Source organism: Stegastes partitus, unplaced genomic scaffold (genome assembly GCF_000690725.1).
Source record: "Stegastes partitus isolate 25-593 unplaced genomic scaffold, Stegastes_partitus-1.0.2 Scaffold662, whole genome shotgun sequence".
NCBI lineage: Eukaryota > Metazoa > Chordata > Actinopteri > Pomacentridae > Stegastes > Stegastes partitus.
This window is the reverse complement of record NW_007578393.1, coordinates 194703-218450: the sequence shown is the minus strand read 5'-3', so window position 1 is coordinate 218450 and position 23748 is coordinate 194703. Positions and strand designations below refer to the sequence as shown.

General features: G+C 40.1%; 1 protein-coding gene across 1 annotated transcript in view; it reads left to right on the top strand.

The window, feature by feature from the left end:
- The window catches only part of vwa8 (von Willebrand factor A domain containing 8), a 109472-nt gene extending 92354 nt beyond the window's left edge, over window positions 1–17118 (top strand). The window contains 6 exon segments of the mRNA XM_008290255.1: window positions 3935–4043; window positions 7495–7620; window positions 8151–8309; window positions 10826–10924; window positions 12190–12428; window positions 14535–17118. Of these exon segments, the coding sequence (XP_008288477.1) occupies window positions 3935–4043; window positions 7495–7620; window positions 8151–8309; window positions 10826–10924; window positions 12190–12428; window positions 14535–14643 (841 nt within the window). The 3' untranslated portion in view covers window positions 14644–17118.
- Window positions 17119–23748: the final 6630 nt, after the last annotated feature.

Below are 23748 nucleotides of genomic sequence, written 5' to 3'. Positions count from 1 at the left end.
TATTGGATTTTTACGTTTTTGACGGTCATAGAATGAAACACGTCATGTCGGAAAATTTACCAAATCTAAGCCTAAAATTATATTTCATCAAGATCAGTTTATTTTACATGTGTTGACTCAAAATTTGCCCCAAAAAAAATCAAACCTTAGCTTGAACTGGATTCTGTAAAAAAAAATAAAATCTTAAATTCTTCACTCCTCAGCTCAACCAGAAAGCCATTAGTTACTCAGCTGTAACCAACTGTCATGTGACTTTTTGGATGAACTGCAGGCTGTGCTTACACACAGCAGATAGTATGAAAACTAATTCAAAATGTAAATAGTAAAATATGTATCAAATAAATAAATACATAAAGTACGAGTTCAGGTTTTAACCATTTTTGTAAAATACATAATCCAAGAACTTCCACTATTTCTTTTCTTTTTATTTCTTATTTATGGCGGTCTAACTGTGGCATACTGTACAGAACACATTTCTGAGTTCCCTCTGCTTCTAGTCATGGCTGTGCTGTTTCCATCGAGGTGCAGGACTTTATATTGCTGTGAAACATTAACCCACAGTGAGTAAAAATGCACCAGGAGTGAAGAAATGCCCAGAAACTGCTTGAGATTCAAATGGTTATTAAAACAAAACACAAATAAATGAGAAAATGCAGAGTTTCCCGCAACTGTAAACTCAATTCAAGTTTCTTAAATGTCAAAATAACACACCCACAAAAGAAATACAGAGGATAGTTTACGAGTGTTCAACCAGTTGTGGTTGTTTAGCGTGAACCATATTTCATGCTTTTATGACAATATGGCAGCAGAGAAATGCTCAGACAATGCACGAGTTAATAGTGAGAGAACCACAATGAGCTGCGAGTTTGACTTTTATGGAACGCTGTGATGTTCGACAGAAGTGCAAAGCCGCAGTAGAAACAAAACCCTTCTCGCTTCTCTAATTAAATGCATCATATTTTGCAAAATGAAACTGTGAGGACAGAAAACTGAGTCGTTGATCGTCGTCTGTGGCCTGAGAGAGGGAGGTGTTTGTCCAGGGTGTTTAGTCGTAGGGAGTGTCAGCCTAAATCCTTGTTTTTCTGGTGGTTGTGTGTGAAATTTCAGTGCCGTCTCCACCTTACTGAGCCCAAACAGACTGTTTCTCCCTGTTTGTCGTTCACTCCCCTGCTCTCCTCCTGTTTAAGTCAAGGTTCAGGAATTTAAAGGAAATAGCTTCGGCCACTGGCCAGAGAGAGTCTGCTCACCACATCCACTGTCACACACATATATACACGCACAGGAATGTGTGGAGGAAGCTGCTCTGCTGTGTACTGATGTGTGGGCTGACATGATGTGCTGTGAATGCAGAGGAACAGACAAAGAGGCTGTTTGTGCAGGTCAAAATTACCGGGATTATAACGTGAGAGTGACACAAGGATCAAGACCAATTACGGGAACTGCGAATGAATGGAATTCATTGAAATAACGCTTTAAATGAGCCAAAACAATAAAAACTGAACTAAATTCTAAACTACCTGCAGCCTAATTAGCCTCAAGTAATTCAACATACAAAGCTCGTATTTGCAGCACTTTAAACAACTGTAACTTGGTTATTTTATACTGAAATGATCAGAACAGACTGAGAGCAGAACAGCTGCACAGATTCATATGATTTCTGAAACTATATCAAAAGGTGATCGTGGCACAAGAACTACTGAGGAATATAACAGAGACAAGTTGGCTTCTTTTAGATGATCTGATGCTCTGTTGCACAAACAGCTGTTTGCAAAGTTTATACTTGACTTTCTGGCACAAAATACAAGTGCTGGACCTGCATGTCCGGTCGTTGTGGTGGTATCTGGATAGCAATGCTGATATCCAGATATTTGGTCGCTACCCCTGCTTTCACTGTGGAATTATAGTAAAACTAAAAAGCAAAGAATTACTTAATACAAAAAAAGTAACAAAAAAAACTAACTTTCTCTGGGAAGAAGGCCTCTAAATGTGTGTTTTCACCAATTTCACACAATAACTTGGAAGTGGCAATAACGCCACCACTCATGGAACATCTTTTATTGTCTTGAAGTGAATCAGTTTTGACTGACTTTAAAAATGACCCAATTCCAAACAAGACAAGACAAGAAATCAGGTATAGAAACAGCCAGAAACACATCCAGAGAACATATTTCATATTTTAGACGTACTCACTTCTGTGACATACTGTGAGATCTAATTTCACACGTAATCTGTTGCTCTTGCTGCCAAACATGTTGGAGTAATGCTTAAGTAGCACTGGATATTGTGCAGCAAATGAACATTTTATTTATGAATTACTTTTAGCCATCTTTTAATTTTTTTAAACTTTTTTTTTTTTTTGTACTACATTTAACCCTGAATAACCATTTCATCCATTTCCTTTAGCTAATGATTCATTGCTGTAGCTAGCTATTCATTATGTTTAGCTAACTGTTTATTACTTTTAGTTAACTATTCATTATTTTTAACTTTGTTACTTTGAGCTAACTCCCCATTACCTTTAGCAAACTACTAATTACTTTTAGCTTACTATTTGTTACTTTTAGCTTACTATTTGTTACTTTTAGCTAACTATTTATTATTTTTTAGCTTTTTATAACTTTTAGTTGACTGTTCATTATTTATAACTAGCTATTCATTACTTAAATTCAACCATTCATTACTTTTAGTTATCTCTTTATTACATTAGGTAGCTATTACTGCGTGTAGCTAATTGTTCATTACTTTTCGCTAACTGTTACTTTTGACTATAACTTTTAGCCAACTATTTATTACTTTTAGTCTTTTATTCATTACCTTTAGCTAAATATTCATTACCTTTACCTAACTATGAATTACTTTTAGTCAACTGTAGTTTATCAACTAATTTGGTTATATAGGAGCATATAGGCCAGCTAATTGGCATGGTTCTCTGTTTTGTTTTTTAGATTTAATTTATTTTGTTTAATATGCAGCTATTATTTTGTAGTTTTCACTTTTTGTTTAATGTAATTACTTCACATATCCTAAAAAAGATATGAAACATGAAATAATAATGTTAAGGAACAGGAAATGCAAAACAATCTGCAAAACAAAATCTAGCTTTAATTGTATTTATTATACAATTTAACAGCTGTACCTCCACTCCATTGTCTATTTTTATACATGATGGAAGGTTTATTGTCCACCTTGGACTCCTTGTGGTTCTTAGCTTTTGAGTTTGATCTTACAAGGAGAGACGAGCCCAACTTCTAGATGCAAAACATGCTTTGAAAATTTGTTTTTCACAATTCTTTTTGTGTTTGAACTATCTGGTTAATGTCCCCTAATTTAAAGATTTGTAAAATCCACATTCAGGTGTTGCCTGTGATGATTTCATTCAGCTTAATTCATCCGTTTGCTGCAGACATGCGGGTGTATCAGTGTATCTGTGCATGATGTCTTCTGATTGCATGGCTGATGAAGGTGCAGTCTACACAATATTTAAATGCCATGCACACACACACATGCACACTCTCAGATTTGTTGCAAGCCGTGACACATAAAGAAAAAAGCTTGGGTCTCTGCCTGTATTTTGAAGTTCGCTGCTCTGTTGTGGTCACGGTCTGGTTGTCACCAAAAATTTCAGACACCTGCCAGAGATTTCACCCACCTTTCTCAGTTGCTGTGCAAACATGGTGGCGGTAGGAGCCTCACCAAGGGGATTCAGTATCTGTGTGTAAGTGATGCTAAAGTACCTGCACAGTGGGATTATACCGATAAGCTCGGCTTGGGGGGCAAATACCACCTGTCTTGTCATGTCCACAGGTGTGCAACATTTAACAGCACTGACCTCTATGTCAGTTTGTACACAGGTGTCCTTAACTCACTCATATCAAGTCAAGTCGTTGCTAAAACACTGTGTTTTCTCTCACACTCTGTCTTTTCATTCTCTCAGGTTGAAGGAGATCGACATGAGCGAGTACGAAGCTGAAACATACGAGCGATTCTCCAACGCTGTGAGGAGACAAGTTCAGTCGCTGCGCATCATCCTGGATAGTTTACAGGTCAGACTCACTCCTTGTTTGTTCCATTTTGGTTAGAACAGCTTAAACGTGATCCGCCCAAACTGTGCACTGAAATAAAGTCGCACAGTCTGTCCAGTTGTGGGGTCATAATGATGTCAGATGAATCAGTTGACCGAACGCAACCCCTCATTAGGTCTGAAAGCAGGGGCGTCTTCCCCCAGGGGAACTCTGATTGGTTTAAGTGAATGAAAATTAGGGAGCGGTGGTTAAATATCCAGGATGTCTCCATTTCATTATTTTGGTTTCCATCTTCCTCCCTTTGTTCGAGCGTCTCTGCCGCGTTTTCACGTGACGAGAGGAAAATCATGCAGCAGTGATTACAGAGCAGCCACACTGAGCCTCGCTCTATTATTCTCCCGTCCAGGTGTGAAGCTCTGTTTGCATGCGTTGTGGTGGGCGGCTGTTTGTGTGCGTGTGTTTGTGTTTTCCATCCAGGTGTTTGCAGCCTGGCTTTGAACGCTGGTTATTGTTTGTATTTGTCCTTGTAGCCCCGGGCTTGTAAAGATGATGGCGATTATACCTATCCCAGCAGGCGAGACGCTGTGAAGTCATGTTTTTTTTTTTTTCCATACCTGAAGAGTGATTTAAGACGTCTCAAACACACACACACACATACATGACAAACCATAGCTGGCAAGCTTTCAATAAACTGATAGCGTATTGTTTCCATCTGCTCGAGGCTCCCTGAGGGAAAGCCCTCGACATTTATCTCTCAACAATGGACCGGCTCGCCAGATATAGACACCTGGGCACATACTGTCAAGCATTCTCTGAGTTTAAAATTAGTCCCAAAAGGCCAGAAATTCACAGAGCGATTCATATTTGATTAGACTGTATGGCCTTAGGAATTAGGCAAATTACTCCTGCCAATATTTAAAAGAGCTCCAGAGATGTCCAGACCTGTTTGGAGTTCTCAGGAGATCATGCAGACATCCTGTTGGAGGAGTGCCATATCTCACACAAAGTTCTTTAAAAATTGGTGTAAAAATACAGAAATAAAGCTGAAATTTTTATGTAAAATGTCAAATTGAATGAGCTGAGCTTACAGAACAGGAAACAAAGCCTTATTTGTTCAAATATGTATGGTCTAGACTGTATTTCTGCAGTTTTTTGTACCCATGTGTTTAGTAAAATATAATCATAAGGTCTAAAATTTAACATTTTCCGTGACCAACTTTGTGCAGCATGCAAACAGAACACATGTCTGTCCACAGAAAACTTGGTCTGATGCAGCTTTGCAACAGTAATAAACTTGGGTCTGTCACAACAACATTTCAGCAACAATAAATCAGATTTTATTGCACGTACAGTGCCTGGGATAATTCCTTTTTCGTCCCTTTCTCCTCCTCTTAGTATGAAGTTATGGAAAAACAATGCAGAACAGCTTTGGTATGAGGTTTGTAAACAGTGTGATGAAATGAACACAGTTCAGATATTTTCACTTTGATGTGTTGAAATGTAATGCCTTTTGACATTCTGTTTGCATGTAATTTGTCAGTGTCAGTGTAATAATGGCATTTTGATCAATTATATTATAGAATGTAAGCCATTTACCAGTTGTGCTATCCTATTGTTGCACATGGAACCTGTCCAGAAAAGTCAGAAGTCACTGTGTGCACAGTTTCATTCAGGTTCATTAAGCGTAGGAACAGATAGAGTTACTGACCTGCCTAAAGAGACATCACTGTATTTATTGTGTGGTTTAGGCAAGACTGAATACAAATCCTTTGTAATGTGTTATTGTTTTTCAACGGCAACATTACTAAGTAAATATCCTATATTTGCCTAATCTTTACTCTGTGGCAGAGGAGCAGAGAGGAAGTTTTTTTTTTTCACACTGAAACTGGGTTCAGGAAGCTTGATGATTAACTGTCTAGTTGTACAATGAATACAGAGTGTTTTCTGTCCTTGTTAAACTTTAAGTGAAATTCCAAAGAATGATACCTGACTGCTTGATAAATAGACACTTTCAGTTTAGGTAAGATCTTTTTAGGCCTTTTCTTCTTGCAGAAAGACAGCAAAAATACTCTTTACTGATCTGGTGTACAGTTTGGGGGACACAAAACACTGCACATCATCACAAACACACCATCTCCACTGTGAAGCATGCTGATGGCAGCATCATGATGTGAACCATGGAGGTGGCAGCATCATGATGAGGGGATGTTTCTCGTCAGCAGGCCCTGAAAGATTTGTAAAGGTAGAGGGTCAAATGCATTCAGCAAAGTATCGGGAAATCCTGGAGGACAACCTGGTACAGTCTGCAAGAGAACTGAGACTTGATTTCCAGCAAGACAGTGAGCCGAAGCAAACAGCCAGAGCTGCACAGAAATGGTTTAAACTCAACAAGGTGAATGTTGTGGAGTGGCTGACTCTGAGCCCACACCTCAATCCAACTGAGAATTTGCAACTGGACTTAAGAAGAGCTGATCACTCACAGTCTCTGGGTAACTTGACAGAGCTTGAGCAGTTTTGTGAAGAAGAATTTTTGAGCATCGAGATGTGCAAGGCAGACTGAGGCCTATCCAGACAGGCTCAATGCTGTACCTGCAGCCAAAGACGCACCTGCAAAATACTGACTTGAAGGGGGTGAATATTTATGCTATCACATACTGTCCGTGTGTAATTGACAATACTTTGTGAAAATCTGTTTTCATTTGACATGAAATAGTCTTTATTTTGCAAATCCTGTAAAAAAAAAAAAAAAAGAAAAGCCACATGAAGTTGACCATGATTCAATGTTGAAAGCAATAACAGGACAAAACTTCCAAGGGGACTAAATACTTTTAATAGCCACATCTTCTACTTTTGCACTTGCTGCCTTTGTTTGTACTCTGTGTCATAAATTTTGTATACATTGTGTTCAGTCGCACACAGAAAGTGGCAACTGTTGCGTATGTCACTGGACCTGCAGCTCACGTTGGCTAATCTTTCTCCTTTTGTTTGTGCACACATCATCTGTTACGTAAAGAAATTGTCAACACTTGAAACCGAATATCGCCTCTGACTGAGCATGTGAGCCAAAGTGGGAGGGGAGTGGCGCTTTGTGTTCCTTCTTTTGTTTGACAGCGTTTATCTAAAGGGGACCTCCTTCCTCAGAGAGAAAACTGAGGACAGGAGAGAGTGATGTCGCTCTTCCTCCCTCCTTCCATATCAGAAAGTGGAGTTTATGTTCTGACAGATGAGGTCAGAGCTTCAAAGCAGCTCCCGCCGCCTTTGTTCGGAGGTCATGGGTGGGAGGAAAGGTGTTGCCCTGAGCTCCTATTTAGCATGACCGTACTGTAAATCTGTCATGTCGTCTGTAATGTGTTTGTGTATGTTCTGCCTCTGAAAAACTCCACCAAAACCTAAGTCATCTTCTCCCAGACACATTTCTAAACGTGTTTATTTATTCAGTTGACAGGTAAATAACATGTGCCTTGTGTTTCAGGCTAAAGGGAAGGAGCGGCAGTGGTTGAAAAACCAGGCGCTGGGAGAACTGGACGACGCTAAAATCATTGATGGACTAACCGGAGAGAAGGCTATATATAAACGCAGAGCAGAGCTGGACCCAGAGGTGTGTGTGTGTGTCGCTGCAGATATTCAAACCACGCTTAAACTTTCTTTATTTTTATCAGCCACACCTCCAAACACCAGCGCACACTCCCAGACACACATAATTTTGACCTTTATCTGTCAGACGGTACATTCCGGCGGTGTGTGCGAGATTATCATGTTTCTGCTCGAGCTCACACACAGTTTCCAGTCATTTCTTGTGCTGTCATGTATGCTCTGGTGAGCCCACAGCGCAGAGATAGTTCCCACAGTAATCACACAAACACACACTAACCATAATATGCATGTTTTTCTAGCGTATTTAGCTCCAAGTGTTGCATATTTTTGGTCTGGCCTGAAAGTCCGCATTGAAGTAATTGCACCCAGTTTTGAAACCTTGGCCTTGTGTTGAACGTTATTTTAAGAAAGCTACACCAGAATCAACAAAACGCTGTCCGTAGTGGGTATTTTACTTGCTTTTAGTCATTAGTTGCGACTGTGTTTCCTTAAAAATGGTGTGTTTTGTGTGTTCGTCTCCTCACCTGCTTACAGCTGGGCAGTCCTCAGCAGAAGCCTAAACGTTTACGGGTGCTGGCGGACGTTTCAGGCAGCATGTACCGCTTCAACGGTGTGGACGGCAGGCTGGAGCGCTCCATGGAGGCTGTGTGTATGGTCATGGAGGCTCTGGAGAGCTATGAGCACAAGTTCAAGGTGAGGACACTGTTTTCACCTCAACCCATCACTATCGTCTAAGTGACTTTTCCTCAATGCATCAGGTGATGGATAACTGCCATGTATGCATTATATGCATTGTCTCATTAAAAATTTGCAGTAAAGATTCAATATCCCATATTTTGCCCCTTTTCAGCATCTTAATGAAAGTCTTACATGTCCTTAGAATGTGTCTCTCAACTCAGAATACCAGAGAAGTGGTTCATTTTACCATGACTGTATAACCCTTGGCTTTAGTCCTGCTATAAACACACTGTTTCAGTGTCTTGAACGTATAATGCAGCTGATCTGCTGCTGTCTCTGCCCCCTTCAGGAACAACACTCTCTCTGCATTTGTGAATGACAGTGTGGATTAACAGTTGACAGCACAGCAGCTATTGGTTCAAAATGTCTCCCTTTGCTGTGGAAATGTCTCTGAATTCTTTGCACAGCCGTTACGGTTTATATGAGCACAGAGAGCAGGAGAGAAGTTGACAGATGGAACTGGCTGAATTTAGGCTGCTATGAAAACAGACGTAACCCAGCCAGTCCTTCTTTTCTGGTTTCAAATTGAAGTTTGCCTTGCACCGTCTCTGACTGTCCCTCAGTGTGACAGTTTCCATCTGTGGGCAAACCATCAAAGCTAATGTTAGCTACAATAGCCGCACAGTATGCTTTTTGTTGTTGTGGGGACAATGCTAGCAATAGTAAAAGTAGTCCACTGAGTGTTCAGTTCCTCCAGTGTCAAGTAAATAGGAGAGAGGACCTGAAATCCTGACCTCAAGCTGAAGAAAAAAATTGTTATTAAGCCAATTTCATTAAATCACATCAACTAATACAGAAATTTGAATTTAAATTACACACAATATCAGACTGATGCAACGTTATTATGTCAACCCAACTCATCTGAATGTGTTGGAACCCAAAAGTTTTATTTAAATCATTTAATTAGGACGCTGCTGTAGCTCACCTGGTTGAGCTGGTGTCCCATGTACAGGGGCTATAGTCCCTGACACGGAGGTCATGAGTTGGAATCCCGCTCATGGCCTTTTTCCACAGGTCCTTCCCCTATTCTTCTCCCCCACTTTCCTGCCTCTCTCTCAACTGCACTCTCAAATAAAGGCAAAAAGGCCCCAAAAAAAAACTTAAAAAAAAAAAATCATTCAATTTGTTTTTTTTTTCTTTTCTTGCAACCATTCATTCAATGATATTACTCTTTAAAATGCAATAACAGGGGTCAAGTAGCCACGAAATTCATTCCGCATTAGCGCTGTGAGGTTTTATGTACAGAATTCCTGAGTCAACAAACTTTTCCCCCCTTGTGGTTTAATGAATGAATCAGAACATTGAGGTCATACTGTCATTTTGGGTCCTCGAGTTGTCTAGTTTTTCATGTAACACAGGTGTTGGCTGCTATTGGTAAGTATGAGTGGACACATTTCATGGAAAATGATGAGTCAGCATCAGCCAGGAAAGTCAAATCATCGGATGAACAGAAGAAGTGAAAGAGAGAGCAATGAGAGGCATGAGTGTGGGCAGAAAAGTTGAAGGGAGACAGACTTCTTGGCCCCTAAGTGACACTTAACCCAACCTAATACTGATCACATATCACGCACGCACAGTTCCACATCACATACCAGTCTAAGTTCACTCTGTGCATAACACAACTTACATAAAAGTGCATCTGATAACACACACACCACTTCATGCTAACTGCAATCTTGTGTTGTGTGTGTCTCAGACTGACACATATCCATTAATAGTGGGAGTTCAAATTTCTGTTTGAAACCGTGCTTGTAAATAGAGGTGGCATGATGGAACATTAGTCTTAAGAATTTGTCACTTTATAGTTTCATGCCCTATTTATTTTTCACCCCGCAGACCCCATTCACGAGCCAGAAATGGAACAAAAAAGCTTAAATGTCAAATAAAAAGTTACATTTTTGAGATTTTAAATAGACTGTGTATAAATATAGAAGTAAATGGATTTCAGGATTTCTTAACTTCTGATATATAAACACCAACATTTTTTTTTTAAACGTGTAGTCAAAAAAAACCCACCAAAACACATGCTTCCTACCCAGCAACAGCGATATTGATGGATGAGACACACAGTCGCATACCTTTGACCACCACAGTCATAACTGCCCTTAATAGCAGTAGCCCATATACATAATACCTGGGTCCTGAAATAGCTGGCTGGAGCCCACAGTGCCCGGCTGACCCGGCCTTATGTAAGTCCGTTATGATGGATGGTCTATGGGAGGCATGCATGCATCTGACAGGGTTAACATACTGTAGTGGGTGCTGCTGGGAGCGAGGATAGCCTTGTGTAAGTTACGATCTGAAGTCTCCGCACCATCGCACCTGTGTCTTTACACTTCATCCAAAAGTGCTATTCTAAGTGCTGTATGAGGATGTTACTACGTGGGGTTACATAAATGTCTGGGCTGTGTAACAATTAAAATATCGGTGTACATTTTAAATTTGTCATGTCTTCTGTTTTCTCTACACAGTACGACATTGTGGGTCACTCAGGCGACGGCTACGACATCGAGCTGGTCTCAGCGAACAAAGCCCCCAAGAATAACAAACAGAGACTCAAAGTCCTCAAGGTACAGATTCATTAACAATCCAGTCATGCCTACTTTAAGACTGAAACCTGGGGTTTGTATTTCTTTCTTGCGAAACTTTGTGTTCAAATGCAGCTGAAAGTACAAGGAGTGATCAGGAAGTTCAGAGACTATAAAAATCAAAAAGCATGCCTGATTTAAATTTGGCCACCATCACCAGTAATTTCCTTGTGCAGTGATACTCTGCCCCCAGTGCTCCTGCAATGCTTGTAATGCTCACTGGAAGTCCCGTTTTGCAAAAATGTCAAGCACCATTAGTGAAAGCTATGAGAACTGAATTGACTAAACTGTGTTAAGATGGCGAACCTTAAACTTGACTTGTAAGAGGTTACATTAGCCAAATTGGTTGAGAAGGGCAGATGAAGTGAGAAGTGAAGATTGTGTTGTGAACAAAAAATCAGTGTGTAATCACAGGTTGATGCTGTGACCAATTCAAGCATCCACGTAATATTGAATCACAGCTGAGGTTGTTTGCACCGACTTCAACGCCTTCACGGTGCACAACCACGTGAATGTCAGAAAACATTGAGCATGCTCCTGATGCTGTGAGCTGCTGTTTCTTCTCTTTGCTTGTTAACATCATTGTTATGATTAGTTTTAAGACATCCTGCTTCAAATGCAACCGAACACTTGATGCGTTTCTAATTTAAGATTTTTGTCGAGGTCAATGACTGCCGTCCCTCTGTCCCACTTTGCATGTTCTCAAAAACAGTGAATGTTCTAGACAGGAGAAGAAGCTACGACTGTGTGAGAGGAGATATGTGGCACATCTTATGTACTAAAATTTTGCCCCCAAAACCACCAATTGTTCATCCGCAAAGCTTCGAATAAAAGAAAACAGACAGCAGTTTGCAAATTCTGTAATGCAACACTCACTGAGATGGCAGGGACCACATCAAACTAAAGGTAAGCTGAGTGTAAGGAGTCTAGCTAGCTATCTAATGTTAGCTATCTGCCTGTGGACTGAAACACTTTATTGTAGGTGTACTGTGCACTGTGGGGCTCACACGTGTCTGGTTCTGGGTTTAACTTAGTCTAAACCCCTCAAAGTCTTGGTCTTGTCTCGGTACACTCTGGTCTTGCTCTCAATTTAGATGGTCCTGACCATAGCAGTATCCAGTGGCATCAAGTTAAGCAGACAATTTTGACTTTTTTGTCTCGGGGAGATGTTTTTGAATAAAACCTGGGGATGCAGATCTCTGTAGTCCGCCACTCATCTAACAAATGTCTGTTGCCTCGCCCTGCAGACCATGCACGCCCATTCTCAGTTCTGCATGAGTGGCGACTACACTCTGGAGGGGACAGCGTTCAGCATCAAGGAGCTGGCGCAGGAGGAGGCGGACGAGCACTTCGTGGTGGTGCTGAGTGACGCCAACCTGGAGCGTTACGGCATCCGGCCCGAGCGTTTTGCCCAAGTCTTGACGTCTGACCCACAGGTCAACGCCTTCGCCATCTTCATCGGATCCCTCGGCGATCAGGCTGAAAGGTGAGGAGGTGGGGACAGGGAAGTACAAGCAAAAAACTGTTGAAGTTACAGTTATAGAGGTAAAAGGAAGAATGTGGAATGTTGCCTCACCCCAACTGGTCGAGGCAGATGGCTGCCCTCCCTGAGCCTGTTTTTTATTTTTTTTATTTTGTCCTTCCACTAAAGGGGAGATTTTCTTGTTCCTTCCCATTGTCGAGGGAATCAAAAGGAAACTTTGGATTTGTTGGGTCTTCCCCATAATTTGAACTGAATTGAAAAGATAATAGAGACAGAAGGGGAAAATGTAAAGGGGAGGACAGTTAGTGATGAAAGAGGAGCAGAAAAGTGGATGAAGGGATTCAAAGAGCTTCCCATCTAATAAAGTAATGATTGAGTCAATTTGAGGGATCCGTTGCTCAAAGTTAATCTTGACTGCAGCCAGTCGTCCGAAGCCAATAAAGACACACTGGACTTCAAAGTTAAGTGGAAGAGTGACCAAAGCTGAGGCCGACTCATGTTGCTGCCTGCCGCTCGTCCTGCTCACCTTTGTTGTCCCGTGTCGGATTAAGTCCTGAGCTTTGCAGGCAGAACAAAAGAGTTGTAAGTGCAGCCTGAAGTCCGATCCTGCCTCCGCTTGACATTCAGCTCCAGGCTTCTACTGTAGCTCCGAGCCAGACTTACATCCTCTCTGCCTTTGAGGCTTTCAAGAGCTGCTGGCCTCATGGCTAGAATGCAGCCGAAGGACCTTCAGAATGACAACGACCCTGAGAAGAGCAGGAACAGCCAGACAGAAGCTAAAGAGTAAAAGCAAAGAAAGAGATAAAGGGAATACTCTTTAACCCAAGGTCAGTTTACTCACAATTCAAAGACAGTTCATGTCAGAATGGAGCAATAGGACCAAAAGTAATATATTTACATGTCGTAGAAGCATGAAAACATGTGAATGTAGTTATGAAAAGATGTAGACTTACGTAATATTACATTTGGGCACTTGAGAAATATTATTTTTCTATTTATGCTGACTGCCCATGCTTGTTTCTGTTTTCCCAGAAACTCCAAGTAGTTTCTGGCTGTTTCTTCACTCCCGCCACATTTTTACTGCAACATAAAGTCCTGCACCTCTATGGAAACAACTTGGCCAGGACTAGAAGGAGAAAGAACTCTGTGTAGCACAACACACTTAGAAGAAGTAAAACGAAAGTTGCGTTTCTTTGCTGATTTGTTTTACAAAAGTTGAAAAAACCTGGAGATAACGTGTCCCACATTTTCACCCACAGGTTTTACCAACACTGGAAAAAAATGGTGACTCTACAAATGATGGATATTTTTCTGGTCACTTTTAATTTCTCTCCAGACTTATCACCTTTCTGCTCTAAGTAATTAGCCTGCAGCTCATTCAAAAAGTTTCTGTAATTGTAACTGTTGGTTGCCGCTGAGTCACTTATGACATCATGGTTACAGCAAAAAGTGCAGATTTTTTTGTTTTTTGCAGAATTGGATCAAAGAAAACAGTTGATTTTTGTTGAATTTTTAAGTGAGACAGATTAAAAAGATAAAACAATTTTGATGAGGTATTTCTTGTGTTGATTCTGAGCCATCCAGGTCATGATAATCTGAACTGAACAAGCTGCCTGGATGAGACGTGAAATTACTTCAAGAACCAAAAAGAAACGTCTAGTTGTCTTCTGCTGAAGCTCTTATAATTTTGAACTCCCACATAATTCATTTAAGAACCATCTAAAAGTTAAAATGTTAAGATTCTTCCTGTTTTTACAGTTCCTGTCTCTGATAAATGGTCTAATTTTAGGGATTTGTTTCTAAACAACATGCTTTTTAAACTGCCTGGCAGGTTTTGGGGGTTTAGAGGGTTAAGAATTTAGAAAAGGAGATTGCATAAGCAAATGGGGCGTACAAATGATTAAAATTCAATGGTAGCGGCCGTGTTGTTTTGTTCCTTTCATGCACAGCTCTTTCATTCATACACTGTACTCCTTCAGTGGAAATGTCAAGAACCAATTCACACAGCAAACAAGGACTCGATCTGTCTTTTTATTTTGGGAAATGATGCTAATCCTAAAGTTCAGTTCCTCTGTTTAACCCCAAAACTTGTATCTTTTTTTGTTTCAGACTCCAAAAGACGCTTCCAGCAGGGAGATCCTTTGTTGCCATGGACACCAAGCAGATCCCCCAAATACTGCAGCAGATCTTCACATCCACCATGTTGTCCAGTGCCTGAAGCACACACAAACACAAGCTCTTGTTTCTTATCTAACTCACTCAAAACCTCAAAGTTCATCAGACTTTGGCAGTGACTTATCACAATGTGTCCTATAAGGAGAACTCTGGTTTATCTCAACCTGGTGTGTTTCTCATTAATATGACGAACGCTAACTTTGCTCTCTTTGTCTTTGTTGTAGAGATTCAGGGAAATGAAGAGTCACACAAAACAGAATGTGAATGTCATTTATCTGGGCTGGTTAGCATGAGCAGCTGGCCTGCAGCTTTCCAAAGAAAACTGATTTTTACATTTTAAACGTTACACCAGTTTGTTTCAAAGTGTGAGTCTGACTTTGACTGTGAGGCAGTAAGACAACAGGACATCCTGCAGAACTGGAGATGGTGCTTCACCTCCCTGAAATCAGCCAGAAGAAAAGACATAAAAAGCTAAAGCTAACACACTTAGAAAAGACTCAAAAACAAAACATGATTCTTGTAAAAAACTAAACAACTCTGCCTTCTTTGGAAAGCAGCAGGGAGCCCATGCTAAATTACCAGCTGCTAAGAGATTACAAAGTTAGCTTGACACCGATGGTACGCATCCACAGGATTCGTCATTTCAGCGCTTCCTATTTATTGAAAGCAGCCGTGCAACGCGTCCTTCTAGCGTCAAGGTGCATTTCCTGACATGCTGCCTGTTCCTCATTTGCATAAGATTGATATCTAGGCTACTTTATGCAAATCTGGTGTCTCCAGAGCGATTCCACCCTTCTGGAAGCTCTTGAAACACTTTTGAAAGTCTTCGTTCAAATGCATTTTAAAGTAGATTGCTTGTTAAAAAAAAGTTCAGAGTGTGTGCAGTGATACTCTGCTTCCAGTGCTCCTGCAACGCTTGCAACGTCCAGTTATGTAATCATGCAAAGTTCCATCTGTGATGAGCTGAATCTTTTAAACTGGGTCAAAACCTTTAACTTGATTTTCATTTTGGGGAAGAGGTCACAGGGGGTCAAATATAGTGATCAGGGCAGAGGTTGTGTTGTTGTGGCCAAATAAATGTGTGTAATCCCCACATTGTGTTTTCAGAAACACATTTTGATTAACTTTTTCCCAACAAGCTGCTGTGTTGGTCCAATATGAAATCCAGAAGCAGACAGGCCACCGGTGAAGTGTTTATCTGGTCAGGTGAAGCCAGTGTTTGGACAGTTGTAGGAGGGTGGAGCCTGTACTGGTTCCTTGATGAGTCCTTTCGCATCCATGTGGATATGTACCGTTAGAGCACCAATAATCCGATTCATTGCAGATATTCCAGGTTGAAATACAGCAGAATTCTCCTTTAACTGGCTCTCTGTATCAGATCTTGTGACCTTATCAGAGCTGTATCAGATCTGGAGACTGGAAACAAGGCCGTATTTATTATTTTCAAGTAGCCTTCAGTCTGTCAGCAACATGTGACGATGTTGCGTTGGCGTGACACAGCTAACTCATGTTTTGTAGTGTTCCTCTGGGAATAGGTAGCGCTCACAAACAGCCTGTGATGTTGTGCAGTATGACTGTGGCGGTGTTATTATAAAACGCCTGGAGCCAGACTCCGACCCCATGTGGGGATCAAACACGCAGCATAACCTGTTGTTGTTTTTAATTGTGTTTTTCTGCCGACGGCAAGGTGACGCACACAGTCATTGGCCTATTTTGGGTCGACAGAAACTCGGAGGCGGGGGGAGGAGGGTCGCGAACTTGACACAGCCCCACGTATTTTGGATTTCCTCCTTGTTCGTCGTGTGTCACACAAAAACGCGCAGACACTTGCAGGAAGGGTGGCACTAACGCAGCCCTCTGACACTTCAAAACGCCCGGCGGCCATAACTCGGCTCCTGTGGAATGCCGGGACTGTGACCAGGGAATTTCCCACCTGACTGCACACGCTCTTTAAAGGCTGCCGCTGTTGCACAACCCCCTGCTGTGTGTGTGTATGTGTGTGTGTGTCTGTCTGTGTCTGTGTGTGTTCTCCTACAGCATCTATGTCAACATGCACAAGCCCTTTTCCTTCCTGGCTGCTGGACTTTGTGAGTCTCAGATCGCCTTTCGTCGCCGGACCTCCCACTCCTCGTCCTCTTTCTCAAACGCTTACAGCTGATGGGATCCCAGTTAACACAGAAATGTGTTGAGACTAAGTGCGCTCAGGCCTGTGCACTAAAAGACCTTATCAGTATCTTGTCTGGTTGCCACTATCCAGCACTGATGGGATCAATACAGCAGCCTGTCCATCTATCAGTTTGTATTGATCGTCCTGTTGGCAGACGGATGTCCCTGGTTTCTATTAACCCACTTTAATCTCTGCTGATGAAAAGTTTTGTTTGGCAGCCGTTTAATAATGTGCGTAACATAACACACTTTGAATATAGTTAGAGTTATTTAATTGTACAATGTTGGTCATTTATCGTGGGATAAATTGTAAAAGTAATGTACAAAAATGTAATAAATCATGTTAGCGCTGCTTGTACGTGGTTCATCTTATTACAAAGTCAACTTTACTGATACAGCTGGAGGTAGCATAACTACTGTACATGTTTAAAAAGCCGGCAGCAGCAATAAATATGAGCAGAAACGCAACAAAAACAAGAGGGAAAGATGTAAGATTAATAAATATAAAACAAAAGAATATTACAGACCCTCTTCTGTGAAAATCCTTTTTTTTTTTTTTTTTTGCCTCGCTAGCATGTCAGTAGGATGTTTTTTTATTTGCTAAAAGACACATCATGAGTGAACTAAGCAGTTAAAGCCTTTGGTTTGGCGTTTCTACCTTGAACCTTCAGTGTAATAATAAAAGTCTCAAAAACACAGATTCAGACTTCCAGGGTTTCATATGTAACACACCTAAAGAACTCATCCTGATATCATTATTCTTCTTCAGAATCATTTTCTGGTTCAAACATTTACAGCTGAATTAGTCCAATATTACACGATGCCACTAGTTGGGGAAGTTAAACAGGGTTTAAGCAGAATCGAAGGCGACACGGTGTGCTCGAGCTGTATTGAAAAGATTATTTAAAAATGTGGCACTTTTATACACAAAGATGAGTGACATGCCTTTTGAACAAAACCTGCTCAAAGAGTATGCTAGTTTAAAAAAATATCGCAAAATTATACCATTTATCAGAGCAAAGAATCATCAAACTTTCAACTGTCCTTGAACTGATCATATGTAACGTGCAGTTCTGCTTTGAAAATTTGAAATTGTAATATTTCGTTCAAAATCACTTTAACTGACATGAACATACATTTGATGAAAAATGTAAATTTGCCAAATATCGACTGCTTGCTCCAACCATACTGTAAAAAACAAAAGCATCTGCACTCTTTGGTGCAACTGGGAAGCTATCAGTGACTCAACTACTACTAATGGTCATATGAGGAAAACTGAGAGACTTATTGGTTGAACTGCAGGCAGTGTTTACACAGAGCAGAGCTGAGATAAGTGTGGAAACAAATAAAAAAATGTAAGTAGTAAAGCATCTATAGTTATATATATATATATATATATTTATAGTTAGTTCAATCATTTCTGTGCACAAAACCTTTGGACACGTTTAGGACAAGTTTTTTCCATTTTTGTAAATTAAATGAAGAAATGCAACTTTATTTTTATGATTTATGTGATTCTACCAGAGTCATACTGAACAGAAGACATTTCTGAACTCTCTCTCCTCCTTCATGGTTTTGCTGTTTCCACTGAGGTGCAGGACTTTACGCTGCACGGAAACTTCTTGGAGTTCAGCGGGTTAAGCATTTTAAAGCAGCATACAAATATTTAAACAGGGGTTATAACCCACTGTGACGTCATGCTCGACATCTATGGCGTATTTATTACAGTGTTATTAGTCAAACCAGCGGTTTGTCTTCACACTGTGTTATTATGTTGTATATTTTTCTGCAGGAGACCAGAAGCACTTCGTACTTAGAAACCAGAGGAACTTCTTAGAATCTCCCAGCGTTCGGCTGCCCCCCTCATTTCCTCGAGGTCACTTTTTCCATGTGTTGTAATGATGCCTTGAGTCGACCGCAGCCCACCATCGCTGCTGCTGCTGCTGCTGCAGCCAGAACAGCTCCGGCTCTGACACTGTCTCCTGAACCCAGCAGGCTCAGCTGATACTGTTGTTGTTGGGTTGTTATGCTTCACAGCCTCTTCCTTCCCTGTATTGAGAGTACTGAGGAGTATATATGTGCTCTTTCTAACTACCACGCTGCCTCCTCTGTTTACCCCAGACAGGTTTGTGAACTAACTGGGATCACATCCTGTCTGGCAGAGGATTTAATTCCAAGATGCATCCAACTGGTGAAGCTTCTTTTGTTTCATTTATTGATTGATTGATTGATTGATTGATTGATTGATTGATTGATTGATTGATTGATTTCAGACATGACACAACACCATAAAGGCAAAACAGTAAGAAAACAACTGGTACAAAATGAAAAGAAATTCAAAAGTAGGATGAAGTTAAACTTATTACCTCCTACCTGCTACATGTACAGCTCATATCTTCATGTTTGCTTTTGCATTTAAACCTGATTCTTCTATACATCTTCAGAAACCCCAACAACAACACATTATTGTGTTTTTCAAGCAGCCTTTTTTGTATATTTTCTTAAATTGTTCATGCCCAATTTAAGATTGTTGTCTTGAAAACATCAGATAACTTCCAGGGAAGTCAGCTTCTAGGTTGAACAGTGAAATTTACAATAAATAAATGACTTTTTTATTGCTTTTTTAAAATATAATGTTTCAATATACAAAATGTGGTATTGTATATGTAAAAACAACCTAATATGCATTTATTTCCAAAACAGAAATCTAAATGTTGAATGAAGTCAGCTTTAGTTTTTATTTTTTTATTTTTTTAAAGACAGGAGTAAACCTCTAAAGTTTGGTGCTGCTGGATCAGAATCAGTTTTATTGCCAAGCAGGTTTTCACATATGACACATTTTGCTTAGTGTTTTGATGCATAACAGTAAAAACTGTTGAGTACAAGTTCAGCAAGTCCAAAGTTCTATATAAGTGCAGAAATGTGCAAACTATTCACCCAATAAGGTGCAAGATGCCAACGTATATAGTGTAAACAAGTAGAAATATGCAGAGGATAATAATAATACTATCTAAAGAGCTGTGTGTTCATGTGAGGCTCTGGCCTTATGAAGGAGATATCTGACTAAGAATACGAAAAAAAAAAAATATAAAACAGTCTTTACAGTTGTGTACTATTGTTAAAATCTACAAAACACAAATAGTCAAAATGCAGGTAATTAAACAGCTAAGTGTGTGTGTGTGCGTGTGCGTGTGTGTGTGCATGTGTGTGTGCGTGTGCTCTCTCTGCATTGGTCTGAACCAAGACATTTATGAAAGCATAATATGAAAACTCTCACATTTGACCAGTGCAGGCTTGTACGTTTGGTCTGGTGGTAAACGACAGAGTTGTTGATTTCACGTCACGCTGTGTGTTTGGATAAACAGCTCTGTGGTGTCATTACAAGCTGCTCCACCTTCTGCTTCGTTCACACACTTTATCAGCCTGGATTTGTCAATGACAAACTGACTTAGAACGACTTCATCCTCGTGTGTGGTGACGCCGACACAGAGGTACGACGTCCAGACCGGCTGGGTGTTGCAAGTCAGTGTCGGGTTTGTGTTTGCTTTGTGTTGCAGGTTCATGTGATCTAAGTGTGCGTCAGTCAGTTTCTCTTTTGTGCAAGTTTGAAGGAAAAGTCAGCAGAAAATCTGATTGAAGCTAGTTTTGGACACTTTGGACTGTGACGAACACAGATTCAGGCCGTGTGGTGACTGTGGGGAGAAACTGACTGATCACTGTGACTGATTGATTGATGAATTGATTGCAGCCCTCGTAGCAGCACAGTGAACAACGTAAAGTTTTTTTCTGAGCAGCAGAAACAAAACATGAGAGCTGATGTTCCTTGTAGATTACTGCTCAGATTACTTTGATGTAATAACTTACTAAATTTAAATTACTCTGCATTTTTCCAAATTAGTCATGTAATCTATTGGACTACGAAAGAATGTAAACTATTGTGTTAGTGTTCATCCTTATCGTTGATCAGTGTGTTCTGCTGTTTCTTTTGTCTTATTTTTTTATTGCAGGTCTTAAATCAAAACCAAAAAAAGGGTTTTTGTAACACAAGAGGAGTACTAAATCAAAAATAATTCGCATAAAAGAAATAAAACTCCATTTGCAATAACTCACTATTAAAAAAAAACAAGAACAAAAATGAATAAATTCACAATTAGAAACCTGAGGAGAGAATTCTTTTAATATACAGAAGCAGGAAAATGTAATCAGTTACTGAATATTGGCTTGAATAGTAATTAGTAATGTATCCCATCTGATCACAAAAAGTGGTCTAATCGGATCATTTCACTGAATATAATAAAATCTTGGACCTCATATTACAGAAGTGGATGCAGCAAGAAAAGTTTGAGTTAAAAAATACCATTTCCTCTAATTACAAATGAAATTCACCTTATAAAAACCACACTGGCACAAACTAAAGGTGAACCGTGTGTTTTCTGCTTTGTCTTTTGTCTGAGCTTTGGTTGCTGCTGTTTGTAGTCCAAGGCCATGAAGACTTTGCTCTTGTAACCTAATTAAGAAAAGAATAAAACTGTCCTGTCAGTAACTCACAATTAAAAAACAAGAACAAAAATGAGCAAAGTCATGAACAGAGCTGGAAGTCTGAGAGGAGAAACTCACTTAGATATCCAGTAATATGAAGATTATGTAATCCATGACAACATAAGAACCATCTGGGCTCATTAAACGTACTTATTTTTTTACAATTCAGTTTTCCACATTACATGGAAGTGATTTCCGACCAGCCCAGTTTGTTGCTGCAGGAATGTCACCTGCTTAATGGACCTGAGAATGTCTCCAGAACACGTGTGCGTCATGTGTGGTTTTATGAGCGGCTCTGTTTGTTTATGTGCAAACTGCTGCATGTGGGAGAGTTTCCTGCTGAACAACACTGGAACCAGGAGAAAAGGAAGCTTCTCTGCAATCCTAAACACCAACATGGAGATTTCAATATTTAAAGCATAGAAGGAGCAAAAGGACCTTTATTTTGAAAATCTTTACTCAGAGACGCAACAACATCTGCAGGTTGTTTTCCTTCAGCACGTGATCCACAAATATAAGTTATAAATATGCAGAATGCTTCCAACATGAGCAAAGAAAAAGTGGATGTAGAAAGGTTACAAACAGAGGAGGAGTAAACAGGTTTGTTGAAACAGCAGCAATAATATAAAGTAAGAAAACTTGATCTACAGCAGAATAAATGACTGCATTCCATCATGTTTTCAGTTGTCACATGATTGTTTGTGTTTTATGTTATCAAATGTATTCCAATAGAACAAAATAAGTGCAAAAAGCTTTTTGTAAAAGAAATTAAAATATCAAAATAAGGCAAAGTCTGAATCAAAACAGGATAACAAGTAATAAAATAAAGTTTAACATTTAAAATATGTATAAATACTAAAAGTTAAGACCATTAAGAGCAAACCAAAACCATTCAAAACACGTGCATCTGGAGATTATTCTCAAAAAAAAAATGTCAATGAACGAGGAACATTTTATTGCAAGAGGAAGGTTTTGGAAGGTTTGATAATGGAACAGATTTGATTAAAACACATGAGTGTAGATATTTCCACTAGAAATAGATGCAGAAAAAGCACAAATTGGTGCATACATATTGACCAGAATGTAGTCATGAAGTGTTTGAAAGTCAGGATTTTCCAGACGTCACTGTTCAAACAACAATCTACACCTGAAGGACAAAAGTAAAGACTCATCACTGAGTTTACCTTCATTTACAGGAGTGTTCGCTTTGGTTTCTTATCATTACTGAAACATTTGCAGCCACCAAAGTTATTTCAAAATGGGTGAAATTGCTGCAATGTCCCTAAAGTTAGATGGAGAATAGATGCAGGTTTGTCGACACTCCTTTATTTGCAGGAAAAAGCAAAAACAGTTGCACCTGTGGAGGTTAATAACATGATCAGTTAGAAAACAGTAAAGTTTCACCTGGAAATTTAACTTTTAGGCTTGTTTCTAAATTTGTTAAAACTGCCAAGATTACTCATAGATGCAACAACACAAGTGCACAAATTGGTACAATTAAGATTCTCCAGAATGGAAGAGATTAAATGTTTGATGCTCTAATTACCTCTCAGAGCTTCTCCAACTTTTATTCAAACAAAATGCAATAAAGATGCAAAGGGACGCTTCCCCTGACGCTGTTCTGTCAGTGAGGGAGTGTTCAAGGGTAACTCAGGCCCTGGTGTTGGTAGAAACAGGCAGCTGGCTGCAGTCCAGACGCTTTATGGCAAATTCATTAGTCAGTAATAACAGTGCAGACTCACTAATCACCGTGTGGTTAAAGCCCGTCTGTGCAGAGAAAGTGCACGGGGGTAAAAATACAGCCACCTCTGGTCGGACAGGCTGGGACTGACCGGCTGACACATGCTGCTGTCATGTCCTAATTGAGTCGTGCATTAAATCTTGTGAGCGCTGCTGCTGACAGAACCAAAGACGGACACTGTAGCTCCTGACACTCGGAAATGTTGGTGTGCAGACGAGCTGGCAGACTGCTGGAGCAGCGATCAAACACAAAGAGAGCATTACAAGACGCTGTTTCAACACATCGTCCAAGTTGACACAGAAGTCAGGAGGCAGTTTTGCACTCAAATTCCAACTGTTCCAACAGAAAGAATGCAGTTTGGACTAAATGGATTTATATGTTGGAGTTATATATTGAAGTGGAAACAGAAAACATGATGTAAATGGGTTGTGTGTGTTTGTAAGGCAGGTCTTCTCTGAGAATTTTTCCTTTTATCCAGATTGGGGTCACTGTAGCAACAGGCTAAGCAGCTCATTCCAGACGTTCATTCAGCTTTTTCCAGCTTCTCCTGAGGCATCTGGAGGTGTTCCCAGGCCAGATGAGATCTATAATTCCTCAAAGGTGTTCAAGATCCACCTTAAGGTTTCCACCCAGCTGGATGGAAAACCTCCAACCTCTATCCTATCAATATAAATTTCTTACTTATGGATTAGATCAACTCTA